Genomic DNA, 17,763 nt, shown 5'->3' with positions numbered 1-17,763 from the left:
ATGCATCTTGTAGAAGATCTCTTAGACTACAAAATAACGAAAAGAAACTCCAAATTTCTTTATTAGTATAGGAGTTATAGGGTGTTTTCCACTGCATGTTTTGAAAAATAATAAAAAATAGCCATTTTTCATAAAAGATTTAGGACATTTCTTAAAGGTTTAGACCGTGGAAAATGTATGCACATTAAAAAGGGTCTTTTGAACTATAACTTAGCGTTGAGAGACCCTAAATTACTCTATTAGTATCGGAGATATAGGGTGTTTTGCACAGCATGTTTTGAAAAATTATGAAAAACAGCTATTTTCCATAGACGATTTAGAACATTTCCTAAAGGTTTAAATCGTGGAAAAAGTATGCATATTATAAAGGGTCTTTTGAACTATAACTTGGCGTTGAGAGACCCTAAATTACTCTATTAATATCAGAGATATAGAGTGTTTTCCACAGCATGTTTTGAAAAATAATATAAAATAGCTATTTTCCATAGAAGATTTAGGACATTTCCTAAAGGTTTAGACCGCAGAAAAGATATGCAAATTATTAAGGGTCTTTTTAAATACTGCATGCCGTTGAGAAATCTTAAATAGCACCACAGGTTTAGGAGATACAGGGTGTTTTCAGCAGTAAGTTCAGCAATTCACGCACTTGAATCGTTAAAGTTTATTTCTTTATTCCTTTGCAATCAATAGCAGTCATAATGATTGAAATGATCATATTACAAAATAATCTACCCTAAAACTCCTCTCCACATATCAGTTTAATCCTCGATAGATATTACGGACTATAGGAAGCAGTAAATGATTTTCGAGTCCTTACATGTTCACAAAGCCATGCCATTTCATCAGCAGGTGCTTGTGAAGAAGAAGAAAACGAAAATTCGACAAAACAAAAGATTAATTACGCTATGATATAAAGTAAATCTTAGCATTAGGTTTGAAATAATAAACATATGGCTTAGCGTAATCTCATGTACCTTACAGTGGAAAAATATCGCGGTTAAATCACATTCACGTTGTACAACTAGTCTTATGTGCAATTCTCGATTTGCTTGTCTAATGGCACGTTCCTGAGCACATTGTTCATATTCCTGAGTAGAGGACTCTTGCCACAACCGCAACGATTGCGGAAGTCATCCAAATCTAATGCCCAAATCATTCCGCCTCCCAGGCCCCATTGTTTAATCAGTTCACTCTGAAACAACAAAGAAAAACACATAAAAACCAATAAAAAACATGGTTTTATAACCTAGAATTACCTTTCTTCTAATATCAGCAATATCATCATAAGAAACCCATTGATTAGCACTATACGCATACGGCCCAATCCTACCCTCAGGATCCCTGACAACCTTCCAGCTCGAACGCTTCACTTTGTCACAGATTTCATAGAAAGCAAGGAATCCACCAGCTCTGGTAAACTCTCCAGCTTCTCCTGGACCATATGACTTAGCGTTCAATCCATGTTCATTTGTATCCGCCAGAGAGAATGATTGACCATACAAAGGCATTCCCAGAACCAATTTTTTAGGGTCAGCTCCCAATTCAATCCAGTAATGAATAGTATAATTCTAAAAACAAATAAAAAACTATATCACAACAACTAAACACCCAAAATATAACTTACAATATTAAAGTAATCATAATCATCTCCAGGATAATAATATAATGGAGCAACATGACCAGTTTTCTTGTCCCATTGACCATGATAATCGTAGCACATAACCGCAATCCAATCAAAGTTCTGACTCAAACTGGAAACTTCATATCCAGCGTCAATTACTGCTTTGCTTGGTGATACAGCAGCAGAGAGCAACCATCCGCGTGGGTTGAAAGCAGCGCGGAGTTCAGCAACAAACTGAGCAAAAGCAGGTTTGTCCGAATCAGGTCCTTGATCACAATTAACCTGCCAACACTTGGGATATTCCCAATCCAGATCCAAACCATCAAAATCGTATTTTTCGATGAATCTGATAATATCCTCAATGAACTTGGCCCTTGATGCGGGGTTATTCACCAGACGTGAATATTTATTACCAAGGGAATCATTCCAACCTCCAATGGCTATGAGGACCTTTACGCCCTTCTTTTTATAGGCAACCACTTTGTTGTAGAAGTCATTGTCAATATCTGCCCAGGAATCATGTGTTTTGATTGTGAGGGTATTAGGATCCAAGACGGCGAAACCATAGGTGATGTGTGTGCAGAGATCTGCATCGATATCACTTGGTAAGTATTTACCATCGCCTTGTCTATACCATGCCCAGTTTGTAAAGTAGCAAACGACCATTTTTTCATCGTTGGTTACACCTGGTCTTGATGGTCTAGGTGTGGTGATACGGGTTGGTTTGTATGTTGGTCGGAATGTAGTTACTTCCGGTTCGGGTTTGGTTACCACAATTGGTTCTGGGTTCTGAGGCACTTCTACGGCAGTTGCTCCTTGTTGGCATTGAGTGTTAGCAGGCCAGTCGCAATGGTCCTTGGACCAGTAGAGTCCACCACTACAACGTTGCAATTGTAGAATACCATGGATACAGAGGTAGTAAGCATTACAATCAGTTTCATGTGCTTCAAAGATGTTCCCACGACAGGGTTGACCCTGTGCACTTCCCGAAGGTACTTCAGGTTGTTCTACAGGTGGGATAACATTCGATGGTCGTGTCGTTGGTTCCTGTCTTGATGGTTTTGTAGTAGATTCTGGTCTCCACCAGGTGACCGCTTCCGTAGGTGGTTTCCGAGTTGTTTGCATTGTTGTTTCACTAGATTGAGATGGTTCTTCTAGGATGCATATTGGTTCTGGTTTAGAATAGTCCCTCAGTACTCTGTTGATGGTTTTCAGAAGCGGGTAAGTTTCACAGTTGCACAGATTCTTAAAATCATCAAGATCCAATGCCCAGATCATACCACCACCCAAACCCATGGATTTCACGTATTCAGACTTGTGGCGGATCATGTCCCGGTCATCAAAAGACACCCATTGATCTCCTAAATAAGCATATGGACCAATGCGTCCTTTACGGTCCCGAACAACCTTCCAGCGTTTTTGTTTAATATTTTGACATATCTCGTAGTATGAAAGGAATCCACGAGCACGTGTTTGATCACCAGCTTCACCACCACCATAAGTAGGAGCGTTGAGACCATGGTCACTCAAATCCGCAAGCGAGAATGATTGACCATACGTTGGCATACCAAGCACCAACTTTCTGGGATCAGCACCTTTTTGGATCCAGTAGTGAATAGTAGCATTCTAAACCAAAGAAAATAATCAACAAACAAAATAAAATATTAGCTTAGAAACCTTACAGTATTGAAGGTGACATCAGCATCTTCTGGATGAGCATACATGGGCGCAACATGTCCGGTGACCTTATCCCATTGACCATGGTAATCGTAACACATAACAGCAATCCAATCCAGATATTGGGACATCGCAGGGACATCATAACCCGCATCAATCACTCTACGACTAGGGGAAACAGCAGCGGATAACAACCATCCTTTAGGTTTGAATGCTTCCGACAATTCTCTAACAAAAGCACCGAAAGCTTCCTTGTCACTATCCGGTCCTTTGTTGCAATCCACCTGCCAGCACTTGGGATACTCCCAATCAAGATCCAAACCATCGAAACCATGCATTCCAATAAAATCAACAACATGGGTGATAAACCTCCTTCTTGCTGAAGGGTTGTTTACTAATTTAGAGTATTTATCACCGGCGGAATCGTTCCAACCTCCAATAGCAATCAATACTTTGATACCCTTTGCTTTGAAAGCGGTGACCTTTTCATAGAATTCTAGACACAGAAAATTACAAAACATTTAAATTTAGTTTAGAAATTGGTAAGATAATAAACTTACTGTTGTCAAAGTCAGCCCAGGTATCATGAGGTTTAATAATACCTTCATCTCCATTAAGCACAGCAAAACCATAAACAATATGCGAACACAGATCTGGATCAATGTCCCCTGGTAAATATTTACCATTTCCTTGTCTGTACCACGCCCAGTTGGTGAAATAACACACCACTTTGTATTCTGAGTTAGGATTGTAGTTAGCAACTTCAGTACCCGCATTTGGAACCATAGGTTTTTCGATAATCTCCGGTTGATTAACAAATTCATCTTCCTCAACAACAACAGGTTCTTGTGGTAATTGTGGACCAGCTAATTCAGCTTGAGTTGGTGCTGGTCCTAATACCCTTCTGATGGTAGATAACAATGGGTGTTTACCTCCTCCACATCTATTCTTGAAATCATCAAGATCCAAAGCCCAAATCATACCACCTCCAAGGTTCATCTTACGAATGTATTCAGATTTATGACGGATCATGTCCTTATCATCAAAGGACACCCATTGTTCATTGTTGTAAGCATAGGGACCAAGACGCATCTTGGGATCATTGACCACAGTCCACCCACGGTTTTTAATTCTGTCACAGATTTCATAATAAGCCAGGAAACCAGCTGCACGTGTGAATTCACCGGCTTCTCCAGGTCCGGATGCTTTAGCGTTCAACCCATTGTTGTTTTTGTTCTCCAACCGGAAAGATTGACCATAAAGTGGCATGCCCATTACTATCTTCCTACTTGGAACACCTTCGGAGATCCAGTAGTTGATTGTAAAGTTCTGTAAAAATCATTCATACAAATAAATCAAGAAATACGTTGTAAATGTTTTATTTATGAGTAAAGAGTTATTTCTTGGTAGGTGGAGATGGAGCTGTCGGCGTTTCAGAACCCTTCTTTTTCGCTGTCGCTGTCGCTGTCATAATAGGTTTATTCTGAATATTCTGGGGAACATGGGTAATGACCCTGATACCATGAAGATGTTTAATTTCATTTGAAAGAGTACTCGTTACAACCTGATGTTGTTTAACCATGGGCAACCCGTCAAACATTCGCGATTCTACGTAAACTTCGTAGATAGCTCCGCAACCCCCAGATAAATCTTTGACTTTAATAACAGACTGGGCCCCGAATTTCTTACGCAATGTATCTTCTATGTTCTTCTCCAGAATGACTTTCTCGGTGTATTTAAACCGGCATAATAAAGGGCGTAAGGAATTCGTGGTAAATTTAGTTAAAAACGCCGACATTTTGAATAGTAAATATTGATGAAACACGTGATAATTTTGATGTGTTAGTTTTGAATGACACTTTATAATTAAAAATGTAACCATGACAACTCACCGTATTGAAGAAAGTGACTTCATCTTCTGGATGGACGTACATAGGTGCAACGTGTCCAGTTTGTTTATCCCATTGACCATGATAATCATAGGTCATCACAGCGACCCAATCAAGAGATGCGGCCATTGCTGGTACATCATAACCTGCATCTATAACAGTTTTACTTGGAGAAACAGCAGCAGAGAGAAGAAGACCTTTAGGTTTGAACGCCGCGGATAATTCTCTTACAAAAGCACCGAAAGCAGCCTTGTCAGAATCAGGACCCTTCTTGCAATCAACCTGCCAGCACTTGGGATACTCCCAATCAAGATCCAGACCATCAAAGTTGTGTTTCTCAAGGAATTCAATCACATTCGTGATAAACCTTGCTCTAGCAGCTGGAGAATTCACAAGACGTGAATATTTATCTCCCTGGGAATCATTCCAACCTCCAATGGCCATGGTCACTTTCAAACCCTTCTTTTTATAAGCAACCACACGCTCGTAGAATTTATTATCAAAGTCTGCCCAGGAATCGTGAGGTTTAATGATCAAATCAGAGTAATCCAACACAGCGAACCCATAAACAATATGTGTGCATAGGTTAGGGTCAATATCTTCAGGGACGTACTTTCCAGCACCTTTTCTGTACCATGCCCAGTTGGTAAAGTAACACACAATCTTATAATGCCCACTTTGTGGTTCAAAAGGTTCTTCAGGTACAAATTCTGTTGTGGTTGTAGTGGTTCCAGGTTTCTTTGTAGGTCTAACAGGGTCACCACCTTCAGATGGTACACTTGGTTGTCCCCCAGTTGTCCCTTCAGTACATTTGGCATTATCAGGCCAGTCACAGATTTTCCTTTCGCTATTCCAGTGTAAACCATCAGCGCAGGAGAAAGGTTCGTATTTACCCCACATGCAGATCAAATATTGGGTACAGTCACCTGCATAACCAGCAAAGTTACCAGACTCACAGGATTCATACGGGACACCGAAAGATGCTTCCACAACTTTGCTGAATTTATCACTTTCGAATGCTGCGACCTGTTTGCGATCCATGCACTTAATTCTGTAACCCCAATCGCATCTTTGGTCTTCAGCATGCCATTGTAACCCAGGTGCACAACGTTGTGTGACAAGTTGACCGTTGACACAGACGTAGAAACTGTTGCATTGTTCATGAGCGTAGTATTGACCATTGTTGCAGTTTTCAAGGTTAGCAGGGGTTGTGGTAGGTCTTGGTCTTCTAGTGGTAGTTGTGGTTGTCCTCTGAGGAGTTGGTCTCAAGGTGGTTGGTCTGAATGTTGTTTCAACAGGGTCAGCTTGTACTTCTTCACATTTAGCATTTGTGGGCCAATCACAGATATTGCTGTCCTTGTTCCAGTGGAGACCTCCAACACAATACTGTTTCTTAAATTCTCCTAGGATACATCTGTAGTATGCGTTGCAGTTGTTGGCATCAGGTTGGTATTCATTCCCTGTGCATTTCCTTGGTTCAGAAGGTTCTTTATCAGGCATTATAACAGCTGGAGGTGGGATTGTTGTAGTCCAAACAGGAGCTGAAGTTGTGGTGGTTCTACGGGTTGTAGTAGAAGTTGGTGCACGGGTTGTAGTTCTCCTTTGTGTGGTTGATTCAGGTACCCACCAAACTGTAGAGGTTTTTCTGTTGTGGTCCAAGCTGTTTCCGTACTAGAAGCCCCACTATCAACACCAGTGGTGATACTTGGAGGTGTAGGAGTTACGGGAGTAGATGGTCTGGTACAGTCACTAATTGGTTGTGTGTTGGACAACCCTAGACCTCTGTTGATAGCACGTAGAAGTGGGAAAGTACCCTGACAGCATCTATTAGTAAAATCATCCAAATCAACAGTCCAGGAAACAATCCCTCCATAACCATTATCTTTCACAAAACGTGCTTTTCATATGCTGAATCTGGACTGTCATAACCAACCCATTGGTTACCATAGTAAGCATAGGGTCCTGAGGTATCCATACCAGTTTGCCAGTTTTGTTGTTTAACACGATTACAGATTTCATAGTAAGCCAACATGCCAGGTTGCTTTGTATATTCACCAGGTTCTCCGGGTCCTACTGATGGGGCACCCACTGAATGAGAATCACTTTTAGCCAGGGTAAAGGTCTGACCATAGAATGGTACACCCATAACCAACTTCCCTTTAGGAGCACCTTGTTGTACCAAATAATCCATAGCATATTTCGAAGTGTATTGTGGGTATAATTCACCACCACGTCCATTCAGCGGACTCACATGCCCAGTTTGTTTCTCCCAACTACCATGGTAGTCATAGGACATAACAGACATGAAGTCTAACTCCTCCCCTAGAGTTCTCAGATCATAAGCAACATCAATTACTTCTTTATATCCAGAAATAGCAGCGGCCAAGATTAATGGCGGACTTTGTTTATCAAATTCACGTTTGAGTTCCATTGCCAGTTTACTGAAGTTGGGCTTATCACTGGCCGCACCTTTGTTGCAATTGCTCTGCCAGCAGACGGGATAATTCCAATCAAGATGCAATCCATTGAAATTGTGTTTTCTGAGGAAACTGACAACTCCAACGACGAATTTCCTTCGTGCACTGCCATCACTAACAAGACGGGAGTATTTATCACCAGAGGAATCTGTCCATCCGCCTAGGGACAACAGAACCTGGACGTCATGAATTGCTGTGACACGACTATATAAATCTGGAATTGAAATAACAACAAAAACATTAATTTTAGTTCAGGTTTAAACAAAAACAAATCTTACTGTTTTCTAAGTCGGCCCAAGGATCAAACTCCTTCATTAACAATGTTTCCGGATCCAAACTAGCGAAAGCATACACTACATGTGTACAAAGCTGTGCATCAAGATGTTCAGGAACAAATTTTCCTTCTGCTTTACGATAGAAAGCCCAGTTTGTCAAATAACACACAACTTTTGGTCTGTTGTCCAAAACTTTATCATTTCTCAGAATAGTCTCCAGAGATTTGATTGTATTTGGAATATGAATGGTTTGTCCAGGTCTGCAGATGTTTGCCTCTATGTATTCACAGCCCCCTGTTTCAGGGTTGAACATTAAACCGGAACCACACGTCAAATGGTAAGAAAATCCACTGCGACAGACGAAATATGAAGTGCAATCACGTCTATCACTGTAAAGCCCATCAGAATCACAAGTTCCATAGGGTTTTGTGGGCATTTCCTCAGGTTGGAAAGCATGCATGTGTTCTCCTGTCAAAACACGTTTGACAGCGCGCAGGAGCGGCCATTTTGTTCCGCAGAGTCCTTTGAAGTCGTCTAAATCTGAAGCCCAGGTGAAGACACCTCCCAGTTCCATTTCCTTCATGTATTGGACCTGGGAATTAATTAAAAATAAATGTTTATTAATTATTTATGTTTTAAAAGTAATACCAAGAGGATTAGTGTGAGTAAAACCTTCATTTTGTCTGTTTTAACCAACGACTGATTTTAGTTGATTCTAATTTGCTTTTATACTAAACATGAGCTGAGATAACGTATTGTCTAGTTAAGAAAACAAAAGATAACTACAATAAACACTATTCATTGAATCATAGAAATTCCCCTGGAAATAGAAATTTACCTTTCTCTCAATACTGTCGACATCATCATAACCAATCCATTGATCACCATTGGTAATATACGGAGATCCAGAATCATCAGTATCCTTAACCCATGCGTGTTTATCATCCAGGAGCAAATCACAGATTTCAAAGAAAGCTAAGAACCCAGGTCTCTGAGTGTAATACCCTGCTTGACCAGGTCCTTTAATCAAAGCCCCCAATTCCGTGGAATCCTTAGATTGCAAAGTGTAAGACCTTCCAAAGAATGGCAAACCAAGAATCAATTTATCTCTGGATAAACCCTTCTTCAACCAGAATTTGACAGCGTAGTCAACGTTATTAAACCTTTCAAGGTCCTCATCAGTAGAACGTGCATTCAAAGGTGCAGGATGGTCAGCCATAGGGGATTTCTCCAAGTGGAAGTCATAGGCTTGCAGGTTAACAAAATCAACGAGTTTGTTCAAGTGAGCAGGGTCAAAACCATCTTCTACCCTGAATCTGTTAGCTGGAGCTGATATAGACAAGATCCAATTATGTTGTCTGAAGATTTCAGAGAGTTCCTCAAGGAGAATTAGGTAATACTCTTTATCAGAAGCATGACCTAAGAATTCTTCATCTCCTGGGTTCAACCAGTATAGATCCACTCCATCAAATTGATATTGTTTGATGTATTTGATCAAAGAGTTGATGAAAGCCCTCCGACGGAAAGCGGAAGTAACCATCTGACTATACCTATTAGAACTTAATTCCTTAGGACCTCCAACAGCAAGAAGAACTTTCAGATCAGGGTTCTCTTGCTTCCGCATAGTTACAGAAAGGTATCCACCTTGGACAATGTCATATTCATCATTGGCTGTCACCTGGAAGGTATGTGGGTCCAAATTTGCAAAGGCATAGATAATATGAGTGCAGGCAAATGGGTCCAGGTGTTCAGGTTCAAAGGCCAAGGGTTCCTTACGATGGGAACTGGCTCCCTGAACATAACACACAATCTTCTTCTCTTTAGCGATGGAGTTATCAAACCTTGCAGCTCTTCCGAATCTATAATTATAATATGGGAAGGAAGGTACAGGTTGATAATACAACTGTTGATGAGCATTATCAATCCTGTACACAGGTGTAGAATAACTAGACCTAACCAAATTCTGAAACTGTATCTTCGGGGTGTAGAAATATCCATCTTGGTTAGGTTCGGGTTGTTCATCAACAGAAACAATCTTCTCAGGTTTTCTATCAAAAGCACTCCTTTCGAAATCTAAATCAGGGATCATATCCAGATTGTTATCGTAACCATCATCTGGATGGGGTCGGCGTTCAACTGAGTCCCTCAAGGGTAATCTACGTGTTGATGAGAGGACATCCGGAACGCTTTCTACAGCTGCTCGTAAGGGAAGTGCTTTTGATCCGTAGAGGTCAGTGTAAGGCATGGAGCGATGAATAATCTCCTCCCAAGATGGCATCTGTTCAACGGCATCTCTTCGGAATGTTGGTACATTGTTGGAGGGCACGTGGCGTGCGGAAGGTGAGCGTTTACGCAGTGTATGTTGATTTGACTCTTCAAGAATGAAGAAAATCAAAAACACACTGATCTGAAAGCGGAATGAATTATGTTTTATGTGTAGTGGAGTTTTTTTATGGTTTTGAGACATAAAACGTGGTATTTTAAACATGGATGGCTAAAGTCGTGAGTAAAGTACTTTAGTTACAGGTTTTAGTCACGGGGCGGAGCTTGTGCCAACGAAGATTTAAAATAAAAAGTTCAAATACAAAAACTAAACGTGGAAATAAAGTAGAAGGAGAAAAAATAGCGTAAGCATCACGTGACTAAACTTTATTAAACACTCGATTGATTATATGCTTGCTATAATAATAATAATAATATTTTATGTGTTGTAGAGATTATTCATGGTTTTGAGACATAAAAAGTCATAAAAAGTCGTGACTAAAGTACTTTAGTCACGGGTTTTAGTCACGAGATAGAATTTGCCTGCAAAGTGTGCAAAAATGTATAATAAAAATTTCAAATACAAATTTTTCAACGTAGAAATAAAGTAGAAGTAGAAAAATATCGCAAGCATCACGTGACTAAACGGTATTAAACACTCGATTGATTAAATGCTTGCTATAATAATATTAATAATATTTTATGTGTTGTAGAGATTTTTCATGGTTTTGAGACATAAAAAGCCATAAAAAGTCGTGACTAAAGTACTTTAGTCACGGGTTTTAGTCACGAGATGGAATTTGCGCGCAAAGTGTGCAAAATTTTATAATAAAAAGTTCAAATACAAATTTTTCAACGTAAAAATAAAATAGAAGGAGAAAAAAATAGCGTAAGCATCACGTGACTAAACCTTATTAAACACTTGATTGATTAAACGCTCGCTACAATCACTCTTAATAAATCTAGTGAGAAAAACTACCGTTTAATCACTTGATACGTCATATTTTAAGTCGTTAACAGTTTCCGTCAATTATTGAATATTAAAACCCGAAACAGATAATTTCACGACGAACAGTTACGCGCGAAGCGTCGAAAAACTAATCGCCAATAACCGGTGTGTATCGCCGCGTGTTTATTGTATAATTATAAAGTCATAAAGCCATATTTATCTTCGAATTCAACTGGAATTTACACGCATGCCAAGCACCAGGAGCTCACATCCGTTGTTCACCTGTTTTCTTTACGATATTGATGTCCGATTATAAATTAACTGCTTGAATAGGCTACTTAATTTCATATAAAACATAATCTATACAGATAACAATATTTTCTACAAAAAGAATAAACAATACATCATGAATCATTGGTATTTCAAATATGAGATTCTAAACGTTGCGATAATCTTAATTACTATCTTAATTGAATGTTTGTCGTCTCATAAAGTGAGCAGAAACGCCCTGAACGCGTCAAAATCGCAAGTTTTTTTTAATTCAATGTGTATATTAAGACATACAGCGTACAGTGGATAAATTAACATATTAATTTTGCGCTCATTAAAATAATTACGCGCTTCATCATGATGCGTGTACGTGTTACTTATATATTTCGGCAAATTTATGGCGGTCATTAAAAAATGTTTAAAACACCGTTACGGCATTCAAGACATTAATATCTTCAATATCAATATTGTATTTATTCTTATACAGAGTGTTTAATAATTGGAGATGACATTTATGATTATTGAGCGCGGAATTAAAGAACGCTTCGAGGTGATTTGCATAAAAATGTTGTTCATTGCTCGATCAAGCCGAAAACCAACCATCCCAAAGCGTGTTGTTGCTTATTCTTCATTTCATTTGTCATATCCACTGCTTAATCATTGTTTCTCTTGCGGAGATTTATTACCGTTTGATGATTAGCGTGTAAGTTGTAATTAAAATCACAGAATTTCATTTTTAATTCAAACACATTGTATATTTTTATATTTTGGTATATTTTACGTTGAAACTCATGACATAATCAATTATTATACAATTATCATTATGAATCCGATCGATATCTTGTATCTAACCATGTTTTTATCGTCTAAATATGGACGCATTAAACATAACCTTTAAACGACGTGATCTTGATCTTGATTTTGATCGTTTTAATCTGTGGCTTGTTTGTGTTGTATACAAGTTGTCAGTTGTCAGTTGGCAACTCAAGCAAGAAAAGCTTGAATATTTAATGAAAAATTAATATTATCAGACCTGAATATTTGCATTAATTATGAGGCTGACATTAGTGAATATCTACGAAAGTGAAGATTAGAATATATTGAATCAATCGATCGTTTTTGTAATTTATTTATGTATTCAGTTATTTAATCAGTATTTATTTATAACACCAACGATGTCATAAACTTATTGATGAACGGGAATGAAATATTTTTAGAATTTTAAATAAAAACATAAAATTTATGAAAAATTTACTATTTTCTGACAGGTGGCGCTGTACAACGCATGATTTAATAGGTTATGTATTTAAAAACGCAATTAAAATGAATTTTATACTTGAAAATCAGTTTTGAAGCTTAAAAACGATGAAAACGTGCGTGAATAATTCGTTTCGGACTTCAAAAGTGATGAAACACTTAATAGCTGTATAGAATTTGAATTAAATTTAAATTTTAGGTAATTAAGAGTATGCGTAATCTAAAATCGTTAATGTGACATGTCTTAGGTCACTGCGCGTTTGTTTCACGTTGGTTTTTATGCGTAGCAAAGCGATTTTGAGGACAAAGCAGCGTTGGTGACAAAATTTGAATAGAATTCACGGCAAACACCTACTGCCTTCTGTTTGTTCATCAAGAAAATACTTGGAAGAAGAACGATTCCTCATCCTTCACTTCACAATGCCACGGTCGATTAAATACATTGAATTAAACAATGCTAATCGTATTCGTACATTATTTACCAGACAAAATAAAATTAAAACAAAAATAACTAAAAAACTTTTAAAAACCTATAAAAATGCATTGTATGCAACCAAATATTCAAAAGTAATAATTACAAGTTGCCTATAGTGTTTGGCAACTATAAAAATGATTTCCTTGATATATTTATCCTTTTATAGACTGCGTAGCAAACAAAGCTTGTTTTTGCTGTTCTGTTGAAAATGTCACCGACCTCAAATCACAAGTCGTTAATTAATCACCTCAAACAAATGCCTAGGTTAAGGCGTTATCAATCAAGCTCGTTGGTTTTACGAGTTCAAACACACATTCGCTTGTTGTGTTTTTTTCCATCCAAATATCATAAATAATAAATTGACAAACAGTTTGACAAGTTGACATTTATAATCGCAAACGCATGCGGGCGTTAAATAAATAAAATGCTAATTTCCGCGCGGTGTAATACCAGAAGAATAAACCATTCCGCCTGTGATGATTTACTCGTACACCGCGAGATGTCATTACTTACATTTACCTACGTTTTTAAGTAAATTTATGTCTGCAAAGTGATTTAAAGTCTCTTATCGTGTAATATAACTTTTATAGCTTTGATTCCATGTTTGATGGCATTATTATATTTCTCCATACGTGAAAAACGGTAAATTTATTATAAAATTATACAAAACGCTGAAGAGATTGAAACAAATGGCTATCAAATTTACATTTTAATGTGTTGACGCGACGCCATATTTTTTGATCACTTGTAATTCGATACTTGTTACAATTCTTTCAATTTTATTTAAATTTTGTTGTTTTGCGCGTCGAAAATGATGCGAATTTTATTCAAATGGTTTTATTTTGGATTGTGTTGTTAATAGGTCCACCTTCAGACCGAAAACTGGATTGTCTGCTCGAGATTCGTCCCGGGATCGGCAATTACCATTATTATTTCGCGACAATCAATGGTTGAATGTATAATTTAAGCTCTGGATTAATTTTTTAGTGATATTTTATGATAATTTTCATTTTTTACATAAAATTTCATTTTTTGTTTTAAAAATAATTAAAAAAACTTACCAGTATGTGAATCTTCATTGTGACTTTGAAATTACCAAATCATAGCCTCAAATGTTAAATTGACCACGAAAAACTATAAATAAACAATTGTTTTAGTTGCAAAGTAAAAAATAAGAATAGCGACTGAAAGAAAACGAAAATACTTCGTCCTTATATGATGTGAAAATAAAATTTAAACTCAAACGTCTAAGGTAAAGGCAAAAGAAAAGTCAAGAACAGATTGTGTGATTATTCATGCGCATCACGAAGACACGTTCATTGTTATATTAAGGGACGCACGTGACGTGCTACTGACCAACATTTTCTATGCGACATTGAAACAAATTAATATTCGTTACGCGTTTCAAGTTCAAACATAGTTGATATTTTTGTCTGTGAGATCTAAGAATAGAATTTAAGAAGAAGAAAATTTTTGTTTTTTGTTTTAATTTTATTTTTTGTGTACTTACGTAGTTAATTCTTGGTTTCTAGAAGAAGAATATTTCAAGGTGCACCACACAAACAATGTCACACAAGATAGCGTCGCCCAACCGGCTGGGGTTGCGTGTTCTTCCTGGTGCGCCGAGCGGCCGCGAATTGCCGACGAAGAACGCGACCGCCGGAATTAAATAGCGGCTATTAGCCGTCGAGAAGAAGAGTAGGAAGAACGAGAGCTTGATTGTCTGCCCAGTACAAGCACGTAGGTATATTTGTGCAACAATCAATGGCAAGGTTAAATGATAATATCCTACTTATCTTAAGTCACAAATAAAAATAACTTAAAACTCAATCAATTCTTTTCAAAATTTTAAAATTTCATCAAATTTTTTGGTTTTATTGTTTTCTTGATGCGCAGGTATAAATTAAGCTTGAATTTCACTTGAGGTGTGAGCTGTGAAGAGCCCAGATGCCATAACCTTAAATTTTTGTATTTTTTTTTTTTTTTTTCTCTTGGGATACTAACACTTTATATGGGAATTTATAGCGACGTTTTTATTCGTGGAAGCTTTTCACACAAATGCACCTGATTCGAATCGGCCCTTAAATTCGACACATACAGAGTGTTTCCAATACAAAAATTGCATAAAAACAAAAATTTTACATAAATTATTCTAACACTCTGTATAATTTGTCCAAAAAATCAAAACGCACACCAAGCAATAAATTTCCACACTCACACTTAACTTGAGTAAAGCTGGAAACGACTTAAGTAGTAAATCTTTATTTAAACTTATCGCAAATATGCGCAGGGAAATAAGCAGCGAAGAATTTTCATCGGGCACTTAATTAACCTTTACTTTCGGTTTTAAGAGATCAAACGCCGGCCGTCGGTAGTCGTCGGTTGCGTAATGTGATTTTACGCCTCGTGTATGAGCATGCGCGTATGACTTACACATTTTACGCTCGTGCAAACGCCGATTACCGGCGCTGCGGGAGGAAAAAGCGCAAAAGCTGCGCATCATGAATGACGTGGAAATTATGATTATTCGGTGCCTATCGCCGGATGAACCCGAAATGTTATTGAACTTGATGCATTCAACTCGAATCGAATCAAATTCCTAATTTCGTATGATTACGGAAGCCGATCGAGCGTGATGCGGGTTTTTACTAATTAAAATCACATTAACTGCGTCAATCATACGAGATTATTGGTGCAATCAACGCCACCTATGGGAAAATGATGAAAATAAAGGAATCTGTAATTGTGTAGGTAATAAACTAGGTTATTAGTGCGATAATCGTCATTTTACATGGTTTTGAATCCAGACTTATTAGGATAATCTCTGGATTAGCTTATTTTTACTAAACTTGTTTAGTACTTTTGTTTTTTAATGTAATTACGCGTTAAAACACTTAAAAAACATAAAAAACATGAAACTAGTTTGTGTTTAGAACAATATAGTTAATTGATAATTAATAACACGGTCAATCACTCAACTGAGTAGATATTGTATTTATATAAGTAATTAATTGTTGGAGGATGTGAATCATTGGTTGGAATTTTGTGTGATGCTCTATTTTAATATCCTTTGTTTCACATGTGAATCATTCGTATTTATACATTGTACAAGCATGTGATTTGTGGTGAGGTTAAATTACAGATTCCTTCTTCGTAGAAATCAATACTTTTATAACTGTGACATCAGAATTACAGTTTTCTGTATTTTTAGTCAGTTAAATGTGATAAATTTATATTATAACCTAAAATATTAATGATTTCGCTTGAATAATTACTAAATTAATGTTATAAACATAAATTTTTATTATAAATCATATCTATTGTTGTCTAAGAGACATATTTGTAATTTAAAACAAGTATTGTGGAGGTTAGGTTATATTTTAGTTCAAATTACAGATTCCTTTTTTATAGAAATGAGTAATATTATAATGGTAACCTCAAAATTACAGTTTTCTGTATTTTTAACTAGTGAAATGTGATAAATTTATATTATAACCTAAAATATCAATGATTTAACTTGAATAATTGCAAAATTACGGTCATAACCTTTATTTTTTTCATAAATAATACTTATTGTTGCCTAAATCACATATTTGTATTATAAAACAAATGTTGTTGCATTCAGATTATATTTGAGATAAAATTACAGATTCCTTCTTCGCAGAAATCAATATTATCATATTCATCACAAATCATTTTTTTAATACCCCAAACGTGATTTGAATGATTTAACTCAAATAATCGCCAAAATACGCTCGTAAACTTGAATTTTCTTTTCACAAATCATTTCTATTGTTGTCTAAGTCACGCATTTCGCGCTTTTAACACACAAACTCAACTTGGTCGCCATTGATGACATATTTAATATTCAAAGCACAGAAATACTGATTGCCCAACAATTACAAACATACAGTATGTTTATTTTTTATTTTTTCATCAAATTTTTTATATTTTTATATAAAATTAATCAATTTGAAATATTTTTCAATTCCAGATAGTTTATGTGACTTATTAGCAAAAATCTTCGAAAATATCTAATATCTAAGTGGAATCCATCGATTGTTGGTAATTTATTAAAGCGGTGCGAATGGTTTACGACGACTACGAAACGCCATGTTCGTCGGCTTGTCGCGCTTCTTATTACAAGACGAAAAATTGAATCTCAACCGCAAACACGAAACCAATCGCGATCGCACATAAATCGCCAGCGACGAAAGTCCGAAATTACGATGACAACAAACTCACAAATTACAGTTTCCTATAAAATCAATATTTTACAAAAAATTTATTTGCTTCATAAAATAAACGTAATTGAATAAAATTTTATCGTGTTTACGAATGTAAACGCATCTGTAACAATTTGTTTTGCACATAAATTAAATCCACTCACACTCATGCAATATTTATGGCAGTTTTATTAATGAACTGCATCTTCGGCAACCAGAAACTGGTTTGCAAAGTTTTTTCTTCACGAATGGAATTCGCATAATCTGCAGATGCGTGCAACTGTAAGTGGTTTACAAATCATCAACACTCAAACATAAATTTTGAGGTTATTTTCCATTTATTACACCCAGCGCCGTCTATCTTCCAGTAGCCGTTGATGTTATC

At 36.8% G+C, this 17,763-nt stretch overlaps 1 protein-coding gene across 1 annotated transcript; it reads right to left on the bottom strand.

Annotated features, from left to right (window-relative positions):
- Positions 1–646: 646 nt before the first annotated feature.
- Cht10 (Chitinase 10) lies at positions 647–14,786 on the bottom strand. Its single transcript, XM_065318039.1, is given in 12 exon segments — positions 647–1,192; positions 1,257–1,568; positions 1,625–3,247; positions 3,304–3,794; positions 3,859–4,627; positions 5,191–6,830; positions 6,833–7,084; positions 7,087–7,878; positions 7,943–8,531; positions 8,778–10,346; positions 14,214–14,286; positions 14,663–14,786. Coding segments are annotated over 11 exon segments (8,220 nt in total). The 5' UTR covers positions 14,232–14,286; positions 14,663–14,786; the 3' UTR covers positions 647–1,027.
- Between the last annotated feature and the right edge of the window lie 2,977 nt (positions 14,787–17,763).

This window comes from Atheta coriaria, unplaced genomic scaffold (assembly GCF_025399875.1).
Source record: "Atheta coriaria isolate IRGN ID8LTWV9N9 unplaced genomic scaffold, Caltech_Dcor_3.1 hic_scaffold_3_pilon, whole genome shotgun sequence".
Classification (NCBI taxonomy): Eukaryota; Metazoa; Arthropoda; class Insecta; order Coleoptera; family Staphylinidae; genus Dalotia; species Dalotia coriaria.
Note: the sequence above shows the minus strand (reverse complement) of the source record. Positions and strands in the feature narration are given on the sequence as shown.